General features: G+C 49.2%; 1 protein-coding gene across 1 annotated transcript in view; it reads left to right on the top strand.

Annotated features, from left to right (window-relative positions):
- MEGF11 (multiple EGF like domains 11) overlaps positions 1-25,622 on the top strand; it is a 495,160-nt gene that overhangs the window by 311,508 nt on the left and 158,030 nt on the right. Inside the window, 2 exon segments of the mRNA XM_060260232.1 lie at positions 937-1,149; positions 17,235-17,409. Coding sequence (XP_060116215.1) covers positions 937-1,149; positions 17,235-17,409 — 388 coding nt within the window.

The raw sequence follows: 25,622 nt of genomic DNA on the forward strand, positions 1-25,622 counted from the left end.
TCTGGGCTCCATTGTTCAAACCCCCTGGGAGAATTTTGTTGAACTCTAAGATTTGACAAACTTTCTAGTATTTTCCCCCACAAAAAGGGGGGAAAGTCACCAAAACATATAAAGCAGAGAGATGGAAATCTTCATCATGCCACTGTGGTCACATAGGAGAAAGTAATTTAAAAAGTATGACGGGAGTAATATTTTATGATGACAATTCTAATTCAAGAAGCATTTGCAGGTAGATGCTGAGCTGATGTAATTTAGTACGCCTTCCGGTGATGTCGGGGTGTGTGGCATATGCAAATGAGTTATGCACATGAGTTCTGCTAATGAGCTCCGGCACCTCGTTTTCTACTGAGTGACCCTGGGCATGTTAATTGTGCTACAGTTTATTGTTAATTGTGCTGTTATCTATCTGCCTTAGAGTTGCCAAGGTCCAATTCAAGAACTATCTGGGGACTTTGGAGATGGAGCCAGGAGACTTTAGGGGTGGAGCCAGAAGCAAGGTTGTGGCAAGCGTAATTGAACTCCAAAGGGAGTTCTGGCTATCACATTTAAAGGGACCGCACACCTTTTCAATGCCTTCCCTCCACTAGAAACAATGAAACTTGGAGGTTATTTTGGGGAGAGGCACCAGATGCTATGCTGAAAATTTAGTGCCTCTGTCTCAAAAAGCAGCCCCTCCCCAGAGCCCCAGATATCTGTGGATCAATTCTGCATGATACCCTATAGGAATCAGTTTCTATAGGGAACAATGGAGTGCCCAGCAGACAGCCCCTCCCCCCTCCCGTTTTCTGATGACCCTGAAGTGGTGGTGGGGCCTGCCTCCACCTGGGGATTGGCAACCCTAATCTGACTCAATTCTGCTAACCCTGAACTCGGTCTGTTGCGAAGCTGCCGGGAGTTTCTGCCTCACAAGTCGTCTTCCCGCTTCTTCTTTTGCAGGTGCCAAGAGGAGTGCCCCATCGGGACCTTCGGCTTCCAGTGTACGCAGAAGTGTGATTGTGAGAACAGGGCGAAGTGCTACCACATCAACGGGGCCTGCCTGTGCGATCCGGGCTTCAAAGGGATTCATTGCCAGGAGCGGATGTGCCCGGAGGGATTCTACGGCCTGAAATGCAACAGGAGATGTCCTTGCCACTCTGTCAACACTGCCAGGTACACGCTCGCTTCGTGCGTCTTGCTAGGTGTGGGTAGGAGGGATGCGTGCATTATGCTAATTCTTCCTTGCCGTGAGTTAGATTGCAAAGCGTGGCTTCCTTTGGGGAAACCCTGTGAGCCAAACTCCTGTACGGAACTGCTGCCAGTCCCAGTGGCTCTGTGCGGGGAATGACTTCACTGAATGTAACCAGAGGAGGAAGACCCTGTATTGTGAACAGCTGAGGAGAGAAGAGGGGAGGGGGGGAGGAGAGAAGAGAAGAGAAGAGAAGGGAAGAACTTAAGGCTGAGGAGAGGAGAGAAGAGAAGAGAAGAGAAGAGCTTAAGGCTGAGGAGGGGAGGGGGGAGGGGAGGGGGGGAGGGGAGGGGAGGGGAGGAAGGGAGAGGAGAGGAGACGAGAAGAGAAGAGAAGAGAAGAGAAGAGAAGAGAAGAGAAGAGAAGAGAAGAGAAGAGAGGAGAGCTTAAGGCAGGGGTGTTGAACTCATATGAGGGCCGGATCTGACATAAATGAGACCTTGTTGGGCCAGGCCATATATGTACCTATTTAAGATTAAGTAGCAGAGGTATACATTTTTTGAAGGAAACAGACAAACATGATTTGTAAAAAAAAAAACCTCTTAAAGCATGCTTAAAACGTTAGCACTAGTTGGTATTAAGAGTCAGTTTGGTGTAGTGATTAAGTACACGCACTCTTATCTGGGAGAACTGGGTTTGATTCCCCACTCCTCCACTTGCGCCTGCTGGAAAGGGCCTTGGGTCAGCCATAGTTGTTGAAACGGCAGCTGCTGCAAGAGGTCTCTCAGCCCCACCCACCTCACAGGGTGTCTGCTGTGGGGGGGCGGGGGGAGATAAAGGAGATTGTGACCACTGTGAGACTCTTAAGATTCAGAGTATAAGGCAGGATATAAATCCGATATCATCATCATCTTCTTCTTCTTAAAAGTGCTTTCTTTGCATCTCTCCCATGGGATCCAGGGAATTGGGCAAAGAAAGCTCTGGCTCTTTCTCTCCCTCCCCAGGGGACCAGGAGGGGGAGGAGGCTCAACCAGTGGAGAAAATAGAGGTGTTTCTCTAGCTCCTGTGCAATTGATCAAGCTTTGTGGAGCAAATTGAGACGCAGAAGGAAGCAAGAGGGAGGAAGAAGGAAGCAGAAAAGAGCCAGTTGCTCAGGGGCCTGATGGGAGGGAGGGAAGGATTGGACTGGATTTATGCCCCACCCTTCACTTGCAGTCTCAGAGCGGTTTGCAATCTCCTTTCCCTTCCCCTCCCCGCAACAGACACCCTGTGAGGTTGGTGAGGCTGAGAGAGTTCTCTCAGAACTGCTCTTGAGTAGAACAGCTCAGAGAGAGTTATGATTGACCCATACCTGGTTATCCCAGTTAAGAGTCCACACACTTAACCACAACAGCCCGTTCACAGGGAAGGTGGGATCTCTCTCGGCTTGGCTTCGCGAACAAAGATTTAAGAAGGGTGCAATAGTCCACGTCTGCTGCAGGCTCGCTGGTGGCTGACAAGACCAATGCGGGACAGGCAGGTCCGGCCACAGTGGCTGCAGGGAAAAGTCTGATTTAGGGTTGGTGCTGTAGCAGTGCGATTCTTCCTCAATCTCCTTTTGTCCTCAAGACCAGCTATGCGTGTGTTCTCAAAGGAAGAGACAGCCTGGTGGATGGTGTGTCTCCATGCTTTGCGATCTGAGGCTAGGTCAGATCACTGGTGATGGTTGATGCGACAGGTGCCAAGGGATTTCTTCAAGGAGTCCTTGTACCTCTTCTTTGGTGCCCCTCTATTTCGATGGCCAGTGGAGAGTTCGCCATACAGGGCAATCTTGGGAAGGCGGTGGTTTTCCATCCTAGAAATATGCCCTGCCCAGCGCAGCTGCGTCTTCAGCAGCAGTGCCTCGATACTGGTAACCTCCGCCCGCTTGAGGACTTCAGTGTTGGTCACAAAGTCACTCCAGTGGATGTTGAGGATGGCGCGAAGGCAGCGCTGATGAAAGCGCTCGAGGAGTCGCAGGTGATGACGGTATAAAACCCATGATTCGGAGCCGTAGATGAGGGTTGTCATCACAACCGCTTTGTAAACATTGATCTTTGTGCCTTTTTTTAGATGCTTGTTGCTCCACACTCTTTTGTGCAGTCGGCCAAATGCACGGTTTGCCTTTGCCAGCCTGTTGTCAATCTCCTTGTCGATCTTGGCATCTGAGGAGATGATGCACATAAACACCAAACGGGAGGAGGTGGAAAGAAAGCAACGTTAACTTTAAATGGATTCTCTAAGCCACCAGCTTGCTTGGCTTGCAGGAGAGACTTAAAGAGAAAAATGCCTTCTCCAAGCCAGCTGATTGGGCGGTGGGGTCTTGGAGAGCCACGCAATACATGTGAAAGAGTCACAAGTGGTTCACGAGCTGCAGTTTGCACACCCCTGGTCTCAAAGGTGCTGCTGGATTCAAATCCTGCTCTTTACTGCAGACCAATACTATTACCCCCAGGAAACCATTTTAGATTTGTATCTCGCGTGGAGGATTAAGGAGCCGCACAGCCACAAAGGAAGGTGTCACAGGGAGTAGAAGTTCAGCAGGTCTGTGTTCTCTCAAAGGGGCGGGGAAACACATGCGCACTGAAGCCAGCTTTCTCCTTTGTAGCCAGGGGTCATTTTGTAGAAAAATAGTTAGTAGAGCTCGTTAGCATATACCGCCCCGCCGCCCCAACAGCAACCAGATGCGAGAAAGGAGAGACATTCAGTCAGCCCAAGCAGGCCTCGCTCACCTGGGGCTCTCCTTGGTTGCCCCCCCCCCCGTCAAAAGGCCAGCAAGCCACCCACTGCCCAAAATCACATAAGAAGTGGAGAAAGGGTGGGGTGGGCTTCTCCAGGGGTTAAGGAGGGCTTCTGGGTTCAGGAGCTCTGCTCCTGTGAGCTCCTGCTGAATTAGCGGCCTGCTTGTAGCCCAGTTGGTCAAGCATTTGCCTGGCATGTAGGATGCCTCCCAGATCAGTCTCTGGCACCTCCAGGTAAAAGATTCTTAGCTAGCCAGTGTTTGGAATGATCTGTCTCTGTCTGAGTCTCTGGAGAGCTGCTGCCAGTCATATTGGATGCTGCAGGACTACTCTGGCCTGTAGTTTAACTCGTTTTCGTATGTTTTTGAAGCTACAAGCATCCCACCCTTTGCAGCTGGTCCCGCAGTATGAGGAGCTGCCTCTGCCTTTCACACCTCCGCTCCGCTCCAGCTAAAACAAGATCCTTTTAATTGTTTTTTTTTCCCTTGGGGGAACACAGTGGAATGGAGTTCCAGAAGCTCTTTGTGAAAGCAAAATTCTCCAAAAAAAAGGTTTAAAAGTTCATGTGGGGCGTCCAGGTGTTTCTCCTCCATTCCCCTCTTAAGAGTCGCTGTGTTGCCTGTCTACACATTTTAACCAGGAGGCAGGGCTTTTTTTGTAGCAGGACCTCATTTGCATATTAGGCCACACCCCCTGATGAAGCCAATCCTCCTGGAGCTTCCAGTAGGCCCTGTACGAAGAAGATGCAGTTGCCATGATCATAGCTCTCTTTATTCAGTACAGCACAGTAATGGCTGAACTCTAAGACCGAAGACTAGGAACACCATTGGGTCATTTGAACCAACAGGAGGCCTCTGATTGGGCCAGAGCGGCAGGGATTTGGATCCTGCTGCCTATTGTTCCAGAGTCCCCAAGCTCAGTCCTAAAGGCTACAATGAGACAGGCAGGAACAGTCATACAGACACATATCATGAGTCCACATACACAACAAGCCCTGCAAGCTCCAGGAGGATTGGCTACATCAGGGGTGTGTGGCCTAACATGCAAAAGAGTTCCTGCTACAAAAAAAGGGAGGCAGTTGGACAGAGGTGCAGGCTGTTGAATGCAGGGGAGATGGTTCAAGCTCCCACGGCCTTCGTTTCAGTTCCCTCTTTTCCTGGATAAAATACGCAGAGCCCGTGGCTGGGATTGAACGTTTCCTTATGCGGTTGGGGAATAATTGAAGTCCCTGGCGAATGTGCCTTTGATACAGACATCCCTCAAATTTAAAACGAGGCAAGCGGAGAGCCTGCCTCTCGTGCTGATGTTGGCTAACGGTCTGTTTCATAGACTGCTTGGACCGAATCGCCTCCCAGCCTCCTGTTACGCATGCAAGTGGCGCACCAGAACTCTGGCATTTATGCGCACTCACAATACCCTGGAGGAGGTTTGGAGTGGCGCCCATCAGAGGAACGACCTTTCGCTCAGAAGGGGCACACCAAAGGTCACTTTACCCTTTGTGTGAGTTGGCGGTGGCTCTCTGGCACGTGCTCGAGGCATGTTTAGCGACGTGTGCCACCCTTTTCACGTGCGGCATGGTGGCAAATGGCGAGGGCACCTCGGCTTGACCCGTTAAGCACAAAGTGGCTCTTGGAGGGAACTAGGGCTGCGAGGGCTTTTGCCAAGAGCTTGTAGATTGATCTGAAATTTAGATCAGCTGGAATTTAAGCCACTCTTTTAGCTGGGGCTGGTCACTGGCGCTAAACATAAAAGAGCTTGATTTGGTTCACAATGCTCAATTGGCATAACATTGCCATTAAATGAAATGCTCAGTGCGGTGTCTTAAATTGGCTTCACTGGCTGATAAGGTCAGAGACATCCCTTGTGGGGGGGGGGGGGGTGGCGGCATCTGGTAACATTTCAGAGAGTCTCTGCTTTCCTTTAAAATGAAAAGGGTCCTTATCAGGGCTTTTTTTTTTTTTGAGCAGGAACATGCAGGAATGCAGATCCAGCTGGCTTGGCATCAGGGGGTGTGGCCTAATATGCAAATGAGCTCCTGCGGGGCTTCTTCTACGTGGTCCTAATTAACCATGGTATATTTGTAAATAGGGGATCCATGTTCAGTCGGTTTAAACTGAGTATATAATGATGTGCCCTTTGTATTCAGATCTAAGAAGCAGATTGCTTTCTGGATTTTTAAGCCAAGTCCACAACATATCTGACAATTGAGGGTTTTTTATTGTTGGACATGAACCTCTTTGTCTCACACAAGGTAGCACTTCTTGAACTCGCAGCTAGAAAAGTTAGATCCAAGGTGGCTTCTAGGAATGCACCACATTGAGCTCTGTAGTTCAGCACAGCTGTTAAGATTTTAAACACACCAATGATGTACTTATGGAATTTTAGAAGTGTACAGTTCTAACAGTAGAGACATCACCCTGCCAACAAAAATCCATATAGTCAAAGCGATGGTATTCCCAGGAGTAATGTATGGCTGTGAGAGCTGGACCATAAGGAAGGCCGAGCGCAGAAGAATAGATGCTTTTGAGAGGTGGTGCTGGAGAAGAATCTTGAGAGTCCCTTGGACTGCAAGAAGATCCAATCAGTCAGTCCTGAGGGAAATCAACCCAGACTGTTCCCTGGAAGGTCAGATGCTGAAGTTGAAGCTCAAATACTTTGGCCCCCAAATGAGAAGGGAGCACTCCCTGGAGAAGACCCTGATGCTGGGAAAGACAGAAGGCACAAGAAGAAGGGGATAGCAAAAGGGATGGCTGGACAGCGTTACTGATGCAACTAACATGAATTCAAGCAGACTTGGGAGGATGGTGGAAGACAGAAGGGCCCGGCGTGACTTTGTCCATGGGGTCGCAAAGAGTCGGACTCGACTGTGTGACTGAACAACAACAGCAGTTCCAATCTGAAGATCTGCTTTTTAACTGTGATCTTTAAAATGTAAATGTTTATACTGTAATTTTATATTGTAATGGCCAATGGCCTCAGACAATAAACCTATTACCTACCTACCTACCTGATAAATAAGGGCTGAACTACACATTTGCCTGATAGAGACTTCATCTCGATTTTTTAAAAAATTATTAGTCATGGAGTCCTTGGGATTGATGCTCCAGAGAGAAGGTGGGGGTCATTTCTCATCATTTTCTTTGTCTTAGGAGCCCCCACCCATGGGCTGCTAGTCCTGTCAAGGGAAAGTATGTGCATTATTTGAGAGCCATTCCTCTCCCCCCCGCCCACCGCCCAGTCCAGAGCAGAATGGATTTCAGTTGTCAAAACGGTGTTCAGGGAAAGGACTACACCTCTGCTCCCATTCGTTCCACCTTTTTAACTTTAAAAAAATACACATTCTACGGTAGCAAGTTGAGCCCTAAGTACTCCCTGTTCCATCTGAAGCTGGCTGGTGACTTTGGGCCAGCTACACTTTCAGGCTAACCTACCTCACCGGAGTGTCGGTGGGGATAAAACATAACACTACTCTGATGTTCTTTGAGAAAGGGTGAGCTAAAAATGGGATCAATATTTTAGAAATCTGTACCTTCCCTCCCTCCATGGGTCTAGTAGAAGCTTTGGATGAGGGGCAGTTTTAAATCAGCACAGGAAGAAAGTTATTAATTGTAATTTTAATGTAACCTGGACAGTATAATAAAAAATAGAGACCTCACCCTGCCAACAAAAATCTGTATAGTCAAAGTGATGGTATTCCCAGTAGTAATGTATGTCTGTGAGAACTGGACCATAAGGAAGGCTGAGCGCAGAAGAATAGCTGCTTTTGAGCTGTGGTGCTGGAGAAGACTCTTGAGAGTCCCTTGGACTGCAAGAAGATCCAATCAGTCAGTCCTGAGGGAAATCAACCCAGACTGTTCCCTGGAAGGTCAGATGCTAAAGCTGAAGCTCAAATCAAATGCTTTGGCCACCAAATGAGAAGGGAGCACTCCTGGGAGAAATCCCTGATGCTGGGAAGGACAGAAGGCAAAAGAAGAAGGGGATAGCAAAAGAGATGGCTGGACAGTGTTACTGATGTAACAAACACAAATTTGAGTAGACTTCGGAGGATAGTGGAAGACAGGAGGACCTGGCGTGACTTTGTCCAGGGGGTCGCAAAGAGTCGGACTTGACTATGCCACAACGTTTTTTGTTCTCTCTATATTGCAAGCCATCTTGGGCTCCAGAAGGTAGAAAGGCGGTGAATGAATATTTTAAACAAACACACACACAAATAAATGTTGCCTTATCCAGCATGGCTACTTTTATAAATATCGGGGCCTTGTTTTAATTGCTCGTTTATTTATAAATAAGAGGATCTAATTTGGAATCCCCTGCGTTACATTGGGTTTGGTTCTAAGGTTCACTGTAAAAGAGTACTAGGGGACCAGAGGAAGACTTCCTGCACAGACAGGAAGTGATGTCAGTAAATATCATGTGCGCTGTTGTCAGCTTTCCCAGGCCAGGACAAAGTGGGTATAAAATGACTCCTCTCAGATATATCCAAGGAGACACCTCACCAGTAATGGGGACAGAGCAGAGAGAGCCAGCCCCTGTGGATGGCATTACCAGTCTCTTCTATGCTCTTGCAGAAGAGAAAGTGGGAGCAGGAGGGCTTGGCCAGTACCTGTGCTGTCAACAGTGGAAGGTGCCTAGGATCTGTGGGACTGCATTGGCCACCTGTGTGTTGTGAATCTGGGAGGCCTTTAAGCCAAAAGCAGAGTTGCTGGATACTTCCTGGCAAATGGTGGGAGTTACACTGGGGCAGCATCCCAGGACAAAAATGAAAAAGAAAACTAAGGCCTTGGCTGCTTACCAAAAGTACAGATTGTAGGGTTCCCAGCAATTCTTAAAGATGGCTGGAGGTGGCAAGATTATCTCTAGCAATTACTAGAGACTTTTGATTGATTGATTCAGGTGGGCTCCTTTAAGACCAACAAAGTGGCTCCTTTAAGACCAACAAAGTTTAATTCTGGGTATCGCTTTCATGTGTATGTGCACTCTTCTGGGATAGGAAGGAAGAAGGAGACGGAAGGAAGGAAAATAGATGGGGAAGGAGAGGTAGAAAGAAAGCAACTTTAACTTTAAATGTATTCTCCAAACCACTGGCTGGCTTGGCTTGGAGAAGTTATTTCAAGAGACAGCTGCCTTCTCCAATCTGGCCAAAAGGGCAGTGGGGGCTTCAAGAGCCGCCCAATATGTGTGAAAGAGCCACGTGTGACTCTCCTGATCTAGACTCAGCCTAAGCTGGGTCGTCCAGAAATGGACGGAGGAGGCTGACATTTGTCATGACCTAGAGTTTCAACGTTATTGAATAAATGTCCCTGTTAGCATTTCCTTTCCCTGTTGGATACTTGTGTTCCGTGCAGCTGATCCAGCCAGCCTGCTCTTCCCCGTACCTTGGCGTCTGCCTGTATTCTGTTGTCTTGCCTTGAAGCGTTCTCGTCACCAGATGCTATCTTTGCTCCTCTTAATAAATGAGTCTAGCCTCTCCGTTGATAAAATCTGTCATTCCGCTCAGTCTTATCTTGGTCACCGTGGAACAAAAGAGATAGCGGCGAGCTGCAGATCCGAGGAATGTTCTTTTCAGCCATCCCCTGGTAGTTTAGCTTTTGACTTTTCCAAGGAGCTCTTCAGAAGGCCGTCAGAGTTGCCAGGCAAGGGGGTGGCTGAGCTGAGAGGCATGTGACCTTCTCCAAAGACACCCTTTTGGTGCTTAGAATCTGGACACCTGTTAAATCCAGGTGGCTGTGAGATGACAATTGTTTCCCAAGGGATTGCCGCATTGTGGTGTAACCACGAAAAACAGAATCTAGGATGAACACACGCCTTGTATAGAGTCCGACTCTTTGTCAGTCAGGGAGATGCGAGGATAGGCAGTTTTGTTTAGTGGTTGAGTGCATGGAGAACTGGGTTTGATTCCCCACTCCTTCACATGCATCTGCTGGTGTGACCTTGGGTCAGTCACAATTCTTGAAAGGGCTGTTCTCTGAAGGGCCATTTTCCTAGAATCATAGAGTTGGAAGGGACACCCAAGGTCATCTAGTCCAACCCCTTGCACAATACAGGAAACTCACGAATACCTCCCCCTAAATTCACAGGATCTTCATTGCTGTCAGATGGCCATCTAGCCTCTGTTTAAAAGCCTCCAGGGAAGGAGAACCCACAACCTCCTGAGGAAGCCTGTTCCACTGAGGAATCGCTCTAACGGTCAGGAAGTTCTTCTAATGTTGAGCCAGAAACTCTTTTGATTTAATTTCAACCCATTGGTTCTGGTCCTACCTTCTGGGGCCACAGAAAAAATTCCACACCATCCTCTAGATGACAGCCCTTCAAGTACTTACTGATCATATCACCTCCTCTCCAGGCTAAACATGCCCAGCTCCTTCAACCTTTCTTCATAGGTCTTGGTCTCCAGACCCCTCACTATCTTCATCGCCCTCCTCTGGACCCCTTCTAGCTTGTCTATATCCTTCTTAAAATGTGGTGCCCAAAACTGAACACAAGACTCCAGGTGAGGTCTTACCAGAGCAGAGTAAAGCGATACCATCACTTCACGTGATCTGGACACTAGACTTCTGTTGATGCAGCCCAAAATTGCATTTGCCTTTTTAGCCACCGCATCACACTGCTGACTCACGTTCAGCGTATGATCCACTAAGAACCCGAGATCCAATTTTGTCAGAGCTCTGTCAGCCCCATCTTCCTCACAGGGTGTCTGTTGTGGGGAGAGGAAGGGAAGGGAGATTGTAAGCCACTCTGAGACTCTTGAGTGAAGGGTGGGATATAAAGGCAAGGTCTTCTCTTCTCTTTTATCTGACTGACAGCGATTTGCTGGGGTTTTAGGCAGAGGACTTTCACATCACCCTCTTATTGGAAACAGCAGGAGTTGAACCTGGGACCTTCTGCATGCCAAGCACATGCTCTCCCACTGAGCCAGGCCCATCTCCTTATGGGGATATATAGATAGCAGCAGGCATACCCAAACTCACAACAGCTTTTGTGCTATCGTAAGATGGGTGTTTTGCTGGGGCTACAGTAAAGACTGGGAGGTTGCTGCGGAGGTAGTTGTGAGGTTGGATCCCATGGAGCTATCCCATTAGCGGCAGCACTTTCATTTTATGCAAGGAACCTGGTCTGTGAACGGGGGTGGGGGGGGGAGGGCAGGGTGGAAGGAAACTTGCGACCTTCTGCAGCTTCTGAGATCTGGTGGGCAGGGGTTCCCAGGGGTTTGCTAGAAAGTTCAGGCATGGTGGGAGGGTGAGCTCTTAGCTGGTGGCTTTCAGCCCTTGGCTTATGCCCTGTAGTCTTAAGCAACTTGGCCTTTAAAATTCAGGGCCAGCCCAAGATGCTGTGGTAGAAAATACTGCCAATTGGCAGCTGCCCTGTGGGGTTTTGAGGTAAGAGACATGCGGAGATGGCTAGCCATTTCCTGCCTCTACGTAGCAACCTTGGGCTCCCTTGCATCAGAGAAAAGCACCCCCATTCACAGGGAAAGTCTGCAGGATCCAGTCACTGCTCTTTCGTTATGGGGTGCAAAATCACACCCAGAGTTATTGGCGGTGGGCAACATCTGGTTGAGCAGCAGGGACCTGAGGAATGAAGTAAGCCCATGAGGAACTCAAGGGACCATCGGGGTGGGATTTTTAGCTTCAGAAAGAGGTTCCACAACCTGGTGCAGAGGAAAAGAGGAAGAATCCAGGAGCACTTAACAAAATTTGTGGCAGGGGAGGAGTTTTTGTAAGTCACTGCTCACTCCAGAAGCGAAGGTGACTCACAAAAACTCCTCCCCTGCCACAAATTTTGTTCTTGAAGGTGCTGCTGGACTATATTCTTTTATATTCCATGTTTTCTCCTACTTTTGTTGTTCAGTCACACAGTTGAGTCTGACTCTTTGCGACCCCATGGACTTGAAGTCACTCCAGGCCCTCCTGTCTTCCACCATCCTCTGAAGTCTGCTCAAATTCCTGTTAGTTGCATCAGTAACACTGTCCAGTTGTCTCCTTTTTAGCCGTCCCCTTCTTCTTCTGCCTTCTGTCTTTCCCAGCATCAGGGTCTTCTCCAGGGAGTGCTCCCTTCTCATTTGGTGGCCAAAGGATTGGAGCTTCAGCTTCAGCATCTGACCTTCCAGGGAACAGTCAGGGTTGATTTCCCTTAGGACTGACTGACTGGATCTTCTTGCAGTCCAAGGGACTCTCAAGAGTCTTCTCCAGGGAGTGCTCCCTTCTCATTTGGGGGCCAAAGGATTTGAGCTTCAGCATCTGACCTTCCGGGGAGCAGTCAGGATTGATTTCCCTTAGGACTGACTGATTGGATCTTCTTGCAGTCCAAGAGACTCTCAAGAGTCTTCTCCAGACCACCTCTCAAAAGCATCTATTCTTCTGCGCTCATCCTTCCTTATGGTCCAGCTCTTACAGCCATACATTACTGGGAATACCATCGCTTTGACTATACGGACTTTTGTTGGCAGGGTGATGTCTCTACTTTTTATTATACTTGCCACTACAGACAGACAAACACAGCCACCCATCTTGATCTACTTCTGCAGTATAGAGGGTGCAAGAGACCATGTAGATCTCTCTGCTTTGTAGGTTTTCCTGAATTCAGTTTTTATTCAGGGTGGAGGAAGGCTTTTAAGATACACGTTTGACTTTTAACAAAGGATCCATACTCTGTGAGGTGGAGTGAAAATCCTGTTTGTTTCCTTATTTAGGTCTTTTTTATTATTATTATTAGATTCTTCTCAGGAATAGAAAGCTTTTTGGGTTTGCTTGTTCCACCCCACCCCCCCCCCTCCCCAATTGAATTGTAACAGGCCAATTCAGATTGCTGGGAACATACATTACTTTTGAAAGATTTAATTTACCTGTCCAATGTGTTGCTGCTGGGAAACGCGGGGTTCTGCACCCTAGGAAGGAAACTACAAACAGAGGGAAACTCGAAACTATTTCTTTGCTGTTGAGTTTTTCTGTTCCCATTAGGGGAAGATTAATCGACGCAGTGGGAGGGAGGGAGGGATTGAAACTCCCGCTTTTTTATTACTTTTTCCTTCTAAGCCTTCAGAGACGCGATCCGGGCAGCGAATAATTTTGAGGAGCGCTTTGTCAAGCAGAAAACGCAGGCGACTGCTTTTTATTAAGCTGATGAATTGTTTTAATTAGTTAGTGGGATACTGTGAATGAGCGTACGGCAGCCACCAAACAGTAATTTTTAGTGACAACGTTACGTACCTGTCTCTTTAGCTGATAGCAAAACAATGCTTGTGCGGTGGGGGGGGGAGGAACCAGCTGAGACCCATATCCGAGACGGTGCCAAAACAGGACTTGGGTTTTCCTTAACCAAAGGGACTCATCTCTGAACATTTCCTCTGCAGGGGCCGTAGGATTACACTTACTTTCTCACTTGTGGAGTTACACGAACTGCGTCTGTTTTTATTCTTTTATATTCCATCTCGCATGCATTGTTTCTGTTTTTCTTTTTATTTCCCAACCAAAGACCCCAAAATGGCTAACATTCTTCTCTCTGATTTACAAACACCAGCACAATTTTAACAGAAAGGAAGAAGGCATTTTCATCCACCAATCTTGGTACCCAGCTCTGCAAAACACCCTACAGACTATAAATTGCAGAAAGTCTCAGAACAACCAGCAAATTCCACAGAACAATCAGCACAGTCAACAACCATCTTCCTTATCTTCACACCCCTTCCAACCCTCCCAGCAATTAACACAGAACAATGGTCACATTCAACAGCCAGTTTCCTTATCACTACCCGTCCAGGAAGCCCCACCAAACAATGGGCACATCCACAAACCAATTGCCCTTTCATCACACCCCCTCCAGCCTAGAAACAGCAGCTCTCCAGCAGCCCTGGCCCCACTCAATGCACAGCAGCCAAGAAGGTCTGAGCGCCTGCTCCGGCTGCAACGCCACTGAGGATGTTCTCCGCAGCTGAGAACGAAACGTCTGGAAGGAAAACTTTCTCCAGTAGAACACAGCACTTGATCCCAAAAGACTCTACAAACCCTAATAATTCTTCTCTCCTCTTTTCTATCCTCACAATGACCCTGTGAGGCAGGTTAGGCTGGGAGTGGGTGACTGGCCCAAGGTTACCCAGCAAGCTTCTGTGACAGTGTAGGGATTTGAAGCTGGGTTTCCTGGATCCTACACACTTTAACCATTACACCACCCTGGTTTCTGGCCTATCAGATGGCCGCTATGCCCCCTGCTTCCTGAAGCCGTCTTTGCCTCTGCTGCTAATAGACCAGGGGTGACTGAACTCGCTTAATGTAAGAGCCGCATAGAATTAACATCAGATGCTAGAGGATTGCAAGACATGGATGTCAGAGGAAGGGAGGGAAGGAAGGAAGGAAGATGGGGAGAGAGATGGGGAGTGAGAGGTGGAAAGAAAGCAACTTTATCAAAGATTTCAGGTTTTCACGGCTGGTAACATCATTAGGGCTTGTAGAATCTTTCGGGCTCAACTCAACGCACAGCAGCCAAGAAGGTCAGAGCGCCTGCTCCGGCTGCAACGCCACTGAGGATGTTCTCCGCAGCTGAGAACGAAACATCTGGAAGGAAAACTTTCTTCAGTAGAACACGGCACTTGAGCCCGAAAGATTCTACAAATCCTAAAGCAGCTTTAACTTTACATGCATTTTCCAAGTTGCTGGCTAGTTTGGAGAAGTGATTTAAAGAGAAAAATGTCTTCTCCAAGTCAGCCGATGGGGCAGTGGGGGCTTCAAGAGCCACACAAGATGTGTGAAAGAGCCACGTGTGGCTCCCAAGCTGCAGTTTGGCCACTTCTGGGGTTGCCTGGGGGTATCATGATGCTCCCTGAGACCTCTCCTGGTGCCCACCAGGTGTTTTTGGAAAGGGGGAGGGGCCAGATGGAGCTGCCGCCCAGCAAAGAGTTTATAAAACACTGCCTGGGCAACTGCTGCCACCGCATCCCAGGGGTCTTCGCCAGGCCAATGAAGGTGAGAGATGGCTGCAAGAATGTATTTTTAAACAGGGTGTTCATGTCAAAAGGTATCCTGTGAAGCAGAGCTTAGCTTCTGCCTGAAACATTGAAAAGTTACTGCTAGAATTATGCGTTACCTCACTCCGCCTCCTTCAGCAACCATTTTGTCATTGCTCCCACAGCCCTCGTGTCAGAATTCCAAAGGTACCCACATGCTCAACGTCGATGGGGATCCCTGCTCTAGACTTAGGGGCTTCAGTCACCCTATCTGTCTGGCACATAGGTCTCTGGTCTTCCTGTTTGGTGTAGTGGTTAAGTGCATGAGCTCTTATCTGGGAGAACCGGGTTTGATTCCCCCCTCCTCCACTTGCAGCTGATGGAATGGCCTTGGGTCAGCCAGAGCTCTCTTATCTGGGAGAACCGGGTTTGATTCCCCACTCCTCCACTTGCACCTGCTGAAATGGCCTTGGGTCAGCCAGAGCTCTCTTATCTGGGAGAACCGGGTTTGATTCCCCACTCCTCCACTTGCAGCTGCTGGAATGGCCTTGGGTCAGCCAGAGCTCTCTTATCTGGGAGAACCGGGTTTGATTCCCCACTCCTCCACTTGCACCTGCTGGAATGGCCTTGGGTCAGCCATAGCTCTCTTATCTGGGAGAACCGGGTTTGATTCCCCACTCCTCCACTCACAGCTGTTGGAATGGCCTTGGGTCAGACAGAACTCTCTTATCTGGGAGAACCGGGTTTGATTCCCCACTCCTTCACTTGCAGCTGCTGGAATGGCCTTGGGTCAGCCAGAGCTCTCTTATCTGGGAGAACCGGGTTTGATTCCCCACTCCTCCACTTGCACCTGCTGGAATGGCCTTGGGTCAGCCAGAGCTCTCTTATCTGGGAGAACCGGGTTTGATTCCCCACTCCTCCACTTGCAGCTGCTGGAATGGCCTTGGGTCAGCCAGAGCTCTCTTATCTGGGAGAACCGGGTTTGATTCCCCACTCCTCCACTTGCACCTGCTGGAATGGCCTTGGGTCAGCCATAGCTCTCTTATCTGGGAGAACCGGGTTTGATTCCCCACTCCTCCACTCACAGCTGTTGGAATGGCCTTGGGTCAGACAGAACTCTCTTATCTGGGAGAACCGGGTTTGATTCCCCACTCCTTCACTTGCAGCTGCTGGAATGGCCTTGGGTCAGCCAGAGCTCTCTTATCTGGGAGAACCGGGTTTGATTCCCCACTCCTTCACTTGCAGCTGCTGGAATGGCCTTGGGTCAGCCAGAGCTCTCTTATCTGGGAGAACCGGGTTTGATTCCCCACTCCTCCACTTTCAGCTGCTGGAATGGCCTTGGGTCAGCCATCGCTCTAACAGAGCCGTCCTTGAAAGGGCGGCTTCTGGGAGAGCTCTCTCAGCCCCACTCACCTCACAGGGTGCCTGTTATGGGAGGAAGGTAAAGGAGAGTGTGAGCTACTCTGAGACTCTGATTCAGAGAGAAGGGCGGGGTATAAATCTGCAGTCTTCTTCTTCTCTTTGGATGAGAGAGTCCCCTGGACCAGAGGGAGGTTTTACCAATCCAAAGAAGCCTTTTTCTTCCTTCACTTGTAGATGGATCAAGATGGTAGCCATATGCGTCTGTCTGTAGTAGCAGGAAAGAGCAAGGGTCCACCAGACCCAACTAAATTTGTGGCGGGGGAAAGAGAGTCACCGCTCATGTCTTTAGATACAGAAATGAGAAGTGACACAGGAAAGTTCCAACCCTGCCACAACTTTTGTCAGTCTTGAAGGTGCTTCCGAACTCTTTGTCTTTCCTGCTCCCTTCACAGAAATCGTTAACAATCTATTTCTGACAAGTGCCTCTTCAGCACAACTGCAGTGTTTGTGAACATTCCCAGGCTCTCGAGCATAAGTGAATGGTGAGTGGGTGGGAGATGGGCACATTTCTCCAGAGCCTGGTTGAAGCTGCAAGCCTCTTCTTACGATATCGATGGATAGATTGATCCCCTCCACGGTTCTTTCCCACCCGTCCTCCCGGAAGTTCAGGATGGCAGGAATCGTTCTCTTGTTTTATCTGGGACACTTTCGAAGGAATAAGTTTTATTTCGTGATCCATGAGGCGGCATGTATGGAATACAGTTGTGTGGGCATGGAGGCCAGTGTTAAGTGTCCTGGGGAAGTGATGTCCTAAACATTTCATGACTTCACAGCAGTTCAGAGGGATGGAGTTGGAGGGGGTTGATTCAGAGGCAAGCAGGGGGCCGGTTTCCATGAGCATTTCGTCTGCCTTTCCCTGTTCTGAACTGCTGCTGTGGCTTAAAGGGGGGGGGGGGTCTTTTCCCCTCCTTGCTGCTGCTTCTAACTGATCTCTGTCATCCCTTCTTCTCAGCTGCCATCCTCTGTCCGGGGAGTGCAACTGTAAAGCTGGCTGGGCTGGGCTCTACTGCAATGAAACCTGCCCCCCAGGCTTCTACGGCGAAAGCTGCCAGCTTGCTTGCCGCTGCCAAAATGGAGCCGACTGTGACAGCATAACTGGGAAGTGTACCTGTGCCCCTGGATACATGGTAAGCCCTGGGCCTGCTTCTTGCTTGTTTGCGTCCCACCTTCCTTCCTTCCCTCTCTTCTTTCCCTCCCTCTCTTCCTTCCTTCCCATCTTCCTTCCTTCCTTCCCTCCCTCCCTCCCCTCTCTTCTTACCCTCCCTCTCTTCCTTCCTTCCTTCCTTCCTTCCTTCCTTCCTTCCTTCCTTCCTTCCTTCCTTCCTTCCTTCCTTCCTTCCCTCCCTCCCTCCCTCCTTCCTTCCTTCCTTCCTTCCTTCCTTCCTTCCTTCTCTTCATTTCCTCCCTCCCTCTCTTCCCGCCTCCCTCCCCATCTTCTTTCCTTCATGCCCTCTCTTCCTTCCTTCCCACCTCCCTCCCCATCTTCCTTCCTTCCCTCCCTGCATCCCCATCTTCCTTCCTCCCTTCCTTCCCTCCCTCCCTCCCCATCTTTCTTCCTTCCTTTTTTCCTTCCTTCCTTCCTTCCTTCCTTCCTTCCTTCCTTCCTTCCTTCCTTCCTTCCTTCCTTCCTTCCTTCCTTCCTTCCTTCCTTCCTTCCTCCCTCCCTCCCTCCCTCTCTCTTTCTTCCTGCCTCCCTACCCATCGTCCTTCCTTTCTTCCCGCCTCCCTCCCTCCCTCCCTTGGAGGCAAATGTGAATGGTCTAAACTGTAATTGGCTAAACCCCAATCACCCCTTCCTAGGGTTACCAACTCAGGGATAGGAAATTCCTGGAGCCTTGAGGGTGGAGCCTGGGGAGGGCGGAGTTTGGAGAGGGGATGGTCCTCAGTGGGGTCGAATGCCCTCGAATCCAGCCTCCATAGCTTTCATTTCCTCCAGGGGAGCTGATTTCTGTATTGATCAGTTGCCATCCCAGGAGATCTCCAGGCCATACTTGGAGGCTCTCCACCCTACTCCTTTCACAACTCAAAGAAACGCAAATCTGAATGAATGACATTAAAAATGTTTGCCTTTTTAAATGTGGAGAATCTTCTGAATGATGCCCATGTCTTGTTCCAGTTTCAGGGCCTGGGCAGGCAAAATGTCACGAAATAACTAGGTATGATGGGGACAACCACGTTTCATTATTCACGTGTCTGCCGCACTCCACGTAAGCAGGCGGACAGAGTCATTTTGGACATAAAATGGGCACAAGATGAAGAGAGCTCTATTCATTCCTTTGCCCACCCACCCCTTCAAAGACATAGCCTTGCCCACTTCTGCTATTAGAGCCACAATAGCATATGGGGTTGCCAGCTGTGGGATGGGAAATTCCTGGAGATTTGGGGGGTGTAACCTGGGGAGGGATCTCAGCAAGTTACAATGCCACAGAGACCTGTCGGAGCGGGAGTAGCAGAGTGAGGGAGATGACTTGCCCGACACAGGGCTTCAGGAAAGAAAATCAGGCAGACACGTGCAACTAGTGCCAAAAGGTGTATTAACATATATACACAACAAGTGCTCTCTTGTGCAGTCTATACAATATCACCTCCACGGACAAAGTGCTTCGCCTAACCACCATCTCACAGGGAGAGACCTGTGTGATGCACACACAGATCATATATAGTCCAAGCAGCCAATCCTGGCCATGCTGACTCAGCAGATTGCATCACTTGGCTTCTGCCGGCTCAAGCCGGTCTGCTGATCAGGTCACTGTGACCTAGCCTGGCAGCTAGATCACCAGCTGTCATACTGTAGCTGTCAGACTGGGTTTATGTAGATTCTTGCTCCAACACACCTCCTAATCTATTTAAACCCAGTGCACCAAAACACTTTACACAGTTTACATACATGTCCACCAGCAACATTACAGTTCATATTTACGTAGCTCGGAACCCTTTCCGGAATTGGTTCAGGAACTCATCATGATTGTAAAACACATCATCGTGTTCCTGTTCAGCCAGCTCTTTCAGACGCTTGGCTTCAGCCTCCTTCTCCCTTGCCTCGCACTCTGCCACCCAGGCTTTCCATTTCTTAGCCTTTTCTTTTAACATTTCCTCAAATCCGGGTGGGTCTGGATTGACAGTCAGAGTGACATAGGGACACTTGTACCTAGCGGGACGTTGGCCTTTGGTGGACCTGGCAGACACCCGTGGCCCTGTGCTTGGACCAGCTTTGTCTTCTTCGGGTTGCTCTGTTCCCACCTCCTGGGCTGGTTGCTCTGCCCCTGTAATTGGGTGTTGAACCTCCTGACTCTCACACTTTACCTCCAGTTCCTGCATTTGAGGCTCTGCCTCCTGACTCTGCTCGTCAGGCTCTGTGCCGGCATTCGGCTCACCTTCTCCAGCCCCACTGGGTGCCACCTCCTGGGCTGGAGTTCTGGGCTGCGCTCCAACATCGTTATCGCTACTTGGCAGCAGGACAAATTGTTTCTGCAAGGAGTGCAACCTTGGCCAGCTGCTTTCTTCATTGAACTGGGCACTCTGACTAAGTGTTATCTTGCTTTTGCTATTGCAGAAACGATAACACCTGGCCCTTGGCTTGTAGCCCAGAAAAATTAGGCTCTCTGCCCGGACATCCCCCTCCCCGCTACTCGTGGAGTGGATGCCAACCCGAGCCCGTGACCCAAAGACTTTTAAAGAACTCAAATCTGGGGTCTTGTTCAACAGTAACCTGTAAGGCACATTTTTCACAGTATTACACCAAACCCTATTTTGCAAAAAAACAGCTGCATGTATGGTTTCTGCCCAATAGGTCATTGGCAGTTGTGCATCCTCTAACATGCAATACATCACATTCTGCAATACAGCCCCATGCCCATTTTCTCGGGGCGTTGCCGGGTTCGTCAGACGGTGGGCGATGCCCTTGTTCTCCAGCCAACGTTTCATCTGGTTAGATAAGAATTCCCCCCCTCTGTCGGTTTGTACAGCTAGGAGATTAACCCCTAATTGTCTCTCCACTGTTTTGACCCACTTGGTGAATGTCTTATACACCTCAGACTTATGCACCATGGTGAAAACCCACGCGTACCTCGTGTGGTCGTCGGTGGCCACCAAGCAGTATCTCCTCCCCGACAGACTCTTTGGCAATGGGCCAATAACGTCTAAATGGACTAGTTCCAGGGCTCGTGTGCTTTCCCTTGAGCTTTCTTTAGCAACAGCACACGCCTTGCTTTTGGTCTTCTTGCAGACCTGGCAATCCAAGTAACATTTGCAAGGATTTACTTTCAAACTAGGCACAAGCTCCAGGTTTTCTTTAACGCCCTAAATCCGCAGTGCCCAAGTCTCCTATGGAGCAAATGTATACAATTATTGTGCACAGCTCATTCGACACCTGAGCCACCTGGGCACAATCACTCTGGACCACATACAGTTTACCTTCCCTCTTTCCTGTCACAAGCAACTTTCCCCCACCTCCCAGGATTTTGCAGCAGGTTTTCTCAATCTCACCTGGTATCCCTGGTCAAACAGTGTGCTAACACTCAACAGGTTAGACTGCAGTGAGGGTACATACAACACATTTTGCAACATACATTTCAGTGCAGGAAATTCCACATTGCCTGAGCAAACAGAATTGGCAGTGGTCCCATCAGCCAATCTCACATACTTATGCTCAGGACTGTCAATGTTTTTCAACAACTCCTTCTCGCAGCAGAGATGGCTCGTTGCCCCGGAGGCTAAAATCCAAGCAGACCCTGTGCTCTCTACTGCAGACGTGACCAGCCGGGTTGCTTCCTCACACGGGCTGGCGGTCCTCCGCTCTCGCCGCACACGCCCCCGCCTCTTCTCCCTCTCAGGGCAAGCTCGGAGCAGGTGCTGCGACGACCCGCATCCATAGCAGCGACGGACTGCAAACGCAGTCGGCTCCACTTCCTCCACCTTCGGACGCCTGCCAGCAGCAAAAGCTGGCTCATTCTTGGCTGTCTTCCCGGACACACCGATAACAGCACGCTGCCCGGCCGACACCCCGGACAGCTCACGGCCGCAATTCTCTCTTGGAAGTCAAGCAGGTGGGCACAGACGTATTCCATGGTCAGGGTCGCTACGTCCACCGTCTCCAGAGAAGTTATCAGGGGAGTGTACTCAGGTGGCAACGACGACAGCAAAATGTACACTCTGTCGTCTGGAGCTACAGTCTTGCCTCTTGCCTCCAGCTCAACGAAACAGTCCGTTAGCCGTTTGATGTGATCTTTCACACACCCTCCAGCCGGCATAACGGTGCGGAACATCCTCCTTGTCAAGGCCATGAGGGAACCAGCAGTGGTGCTAACATGCACCGCACTCAACGCGTCCCAGGCAGCCTTGGGAGTGTCCTTCCCTCGCACATAAACCAGCTGGTCATCTCCTATAGATAGCACTATGTTGGCCAGTGCCTTATCCGATAACACAGTCTCGGCAGGAGATAAGTCAGCAGGGGGGTTACTCACGAACAGCCATTGCCCTTCACGCTTGAGGTAGTGTTGCATTCTCAGGCTCCACACCGCGTAGTTGGCTGAGGTGAGCTTCTCAACGGCTACTCCAAGCTGTTGCTGAGCCATCGTGCCGACTCCTCCTCACGGCTGGCTGCCGACGTCCCTCTGGCTCTCAACAGAGAACGGTGGTGCTTCTGTGTCCTTCACCGGCGTTCCTCGCCTCCGGCTCTTTCCAAACTCACAGTCAGCTCAACTCTCAACTCTCTCCTCCGCGCAGCGGAACCGCCCTGGGCCCATAACCCTGTCGGAGCGGGAGTAGCAGAGTGAGGGAGATGACTTGCCCGACACAGGGCTTCAGGAAAGAAAATCAGGCAGACACGTGCAACTAGTGCCAAAAGGTGTATTAACATATATACACAACAAGTGCTCTCTTGTGCAGTCTATACAATATCACCTCCACGGACAAAGTGCTTCGCCTAACCACCATCTCACAGGGAGAGACCTGTGTGATGCACACACAGATCATATATAGTCCAAGCAGCCAATCCTGGCCATGCTGACTCAGCAGATTGCATCACTTGGCTTCTGCCGGCTCAAGCCGGTCTGCTGATCAGGTCACTGTGACCTAGCCTGGCAGCTAGATCACCAGCTGTCATACTGTAGCTGTCAGACTGGGTTTATGTAGATTCTTGCTCCAACAAGACCACCCTCCAAAGCAGCCGTTTTCTCTGGGGGAACTAATTCTGTAGTCTGGAGATGACTTGAAAATCCAGGGGATCCCCAGGCCCCACCTGGAGGCTGGCATCCCTGAATGCTGTGGCTCTCCCATCATATTATGTTTGGCTTCCAGTGGAAAATCTGCCAACTGGGCATCCCATATGTTTGCTCACACCCAGTTTACAACCCAAAATCCCATAAAAGGCGCAAGCGAAGCCCTTTTGGTGTTTATCTCCTAGACACAAAAATAACAACTTGTTGTTCAAAGTAATATTCCTGAAAATGTTGGAGGCTATTAAAGTTCTTCCAGCCTGTTTCCAAAATAACATTTCATCTCCCACTAAAGAGCCTTCTCGGCAATGACATTTAAACAGCTTGGTTATCGAAGATAGCAACTCAATCGCTGGAGCATATTTCGGCATTAGCATCACCGCGCTCTCATAATATACAATAATCTCCGGCAATTAGTCCAAGAGGGGCTGTTAAATCTGGGAGTTGCTAATTTATTGTGGTCGAGGTGTCTTTGTCATGAATACGATGAGTCGGATTTTGAGGGTTCTTACCGACGGGTACAGAAACATCCAAAACAGGTCTGGGATGCTGCGGGAAATCAGGAATATCTCCCCCCTCTCCACAAAGTTGACTTTGCTTCAATTCCAGAAACATTTGTTATATATTTACTTAAGGGTTGTTGGGTTTTTTTACCATTCTTTGCTATTTCTATATTGCACAGGGGAACTGAATGTGAAATAAGTCTTATTGATTTCTGTGGAGATTCCATCAAGGCCGTTGGCTTTGCTTTCACAGTTTCTGGGTTCAAACTGCTTTATTAGCGATGCTCTCGATCTCTGTCAGACGGCACTTTCACATGGCTGCCTTATCCTCGTTTTTCTCTCTTGCTGTGTCTTTCTTGGGAATAAGGTGGGCAGGGAAATGGTAGATAGTTTTTAAAAGGGGGAGGAGGGGGGGGAAGGGAAGTCGGGCCTTAAAAGGAATGAACTGCAGAAACGCTCAGCTTCGTCTGCAAAGGTAAAGGAGCCCTTTCGCTCAGCTAACCTTGTTGCTAGGAGACCAGACCTGCAAAGAGAGCTCAGCTTTGCAGAGGCAGTGCCATATAAGGGAACAGCCTGAGCTGTCAGCCAATAGATATATCCTATCCAGGGGTGGAATTCTAGCAGGAGCTCCTTTGCATATTAGGCCACACACCCCTGATGTAGCCAATCATCCAAGAGCTTACAAGGCTCCTTTTTTGTAAGCTTTTGGAGGATTGGCTACATCAGGGGTGTGTGGCCTAATATGCAAATGAGCTCCTGCTAGAATTCCACCCTGATCCTATCAAAGGGAAATGCCTGATCAAAAGTCGTTTGGGAAACCCCTGACCTGGATAGCTCAGGCAAGCTCATTATCATCAGATCTCAGAAGCTAAGCAGGGTTGACTGGTTAGCACTTTGATGGGAGAAATTGTCCTTGAAATACCCAGTTGAGAGATGGGGGCAGGCTTTTTCAGCCACCTCCCTGAATATTCTTCAAGCCCCCAGTAGGGGTCAAGTCACCAGAGGCTGACCTGACTTTTAGGTACACACGTGAGAAAAATACAAAAATACCACCACCACCCCCCCAAAAAAATTAGTTTGGAAAATGACAAAAACCCATAGATTGGTGCTTGAAAGTTACAAGAAAACACCCTACTGAATTTTGAGAGCCAAAACAAGTAAAAAGCCCATTAAATGACCTTAGAAACATTTTGCGTTGCAAAAGAGAAACTGAGGCAAAGAGGAAAGGACTTCTTTGGTTGCCAGCTCTGGGATGGGAAATTCCTGGAGATTTGGGGTGGCACCTTGTGGAGGGAGGGGAGGGATTTCAGTGGGTAGCCCGAAGAATTTCAGCCTTTACCAGATGCTGTATATAACCTCAGGTCACTTTGTTGATTTTGGGCACACGCACTGGTGCAAATACGTATGACTGCCCTTTCTCCCTGGGCTTGCCAGCCTGTATTCAGGAAGAAGAAAAGAATTAGATTTCTACACCACCCTTCACTTGGAGTCTCAGAACGGTTTCTAATCTCCTTCCTTCCCCCTCTCCACAACAGACACCCTGTGAGGTAGGTGGGGCTCTTGAGAGAGCAGCTCTTTCATGAACTGTGACCGACCAAGGTCACCCAACAGCTACAGGTGGATGAGGAGTAGGGAATCAAACCCAGTTCTCCCAGATTAGAGTCCACACACTTAACCACTACACCAAACTGGTTCTCTGTGGCTGTGACTCGGTGGCAGAGCATCTGCTTGGCATGCCAAAGGTCCCAAATGCAATCCCCAGCATCTCCAGTTAAAAGGACTGGATAGGAGGTGATGAAAAAGACCTTTCTCAGCCTGAGACCCTGGAAAGCCACTGCCAATCTGAGTGGAGAAGACTGATCTTGAATGGACCAAGGATTCGCTATAAGGCGGCTTCCTGTTTGTTCGTGTGGACTTTGTTGCCAGGCGGATCGGTGCCATGTTTAACTCATTTGAACTGAGGCAGATGAAAATTGGTATGTGGTAGCTTGATGTAGATAATGAGGTGGACTAGTCCTCCTCTTATTAGAATGGGTTGTACCACTATGGGTCTTATTTTTTTAAAAAAAAAATCAATATATTTCATGCCACCTTTCCACCCAGTCAGGGTCTCCCAAGTTTTCACACGTAAAAACATTTAAAAATTTGAAGAACTAAAAATATCGATGTTAAAAATGCCAAATAATTCAATTCAACACAGCAGACAATCCCAGAGGAGAGCCAATAACCAGTATTGGGGGTAAGCCAAAGGAAGCAAAAAAGGCTTCACCCTCAGGTGGAAGACCCCAATTGAGGGAGACAGACAAATCTCCCCTAGAAGGTGTCAAGTCCCGGTCTTCCAGTCAACAACACCTCCGTGGTGAATCAAGACTTGTTTATTGTTACATTGGAACTGCAGGGCAAGACGCTTCTTGCGAAAACTGACAATGGCAGGAACACATCCCTTTATATACCTTAGGGCAGGGGTGTCCAACATGCGGCCCAAGGGCCAAATCAGGCCCCCAGAGGGCTTCTATCAGGCCCCTGTGCAAATGGCTCTTGTCTGCTTCCTTCTCCTTCTCTCTTGCTTCCTTCTGCATCTCAATTTGCTTTGCAAGGCTTGCTAAATCTCACAGGAGCTAC

This window comes from Heteronotia binoei, chromosome 19 (assembly GCF_032191835.1).
Source record: "Heteronotia binoei isolate CCM8104 ecotype False Entrance Well chromosome 19, APGP_CSIRO_Hbin_v1, whole genome shotgun sequence".
Classification (NCBI taxonomy): domain Eukaryota; kingdom Metazoa; phylum Chordata; class Lepidosauria; order Squamata; family Gekkonidae; genus Heteronotia; species Heteronotia binoei.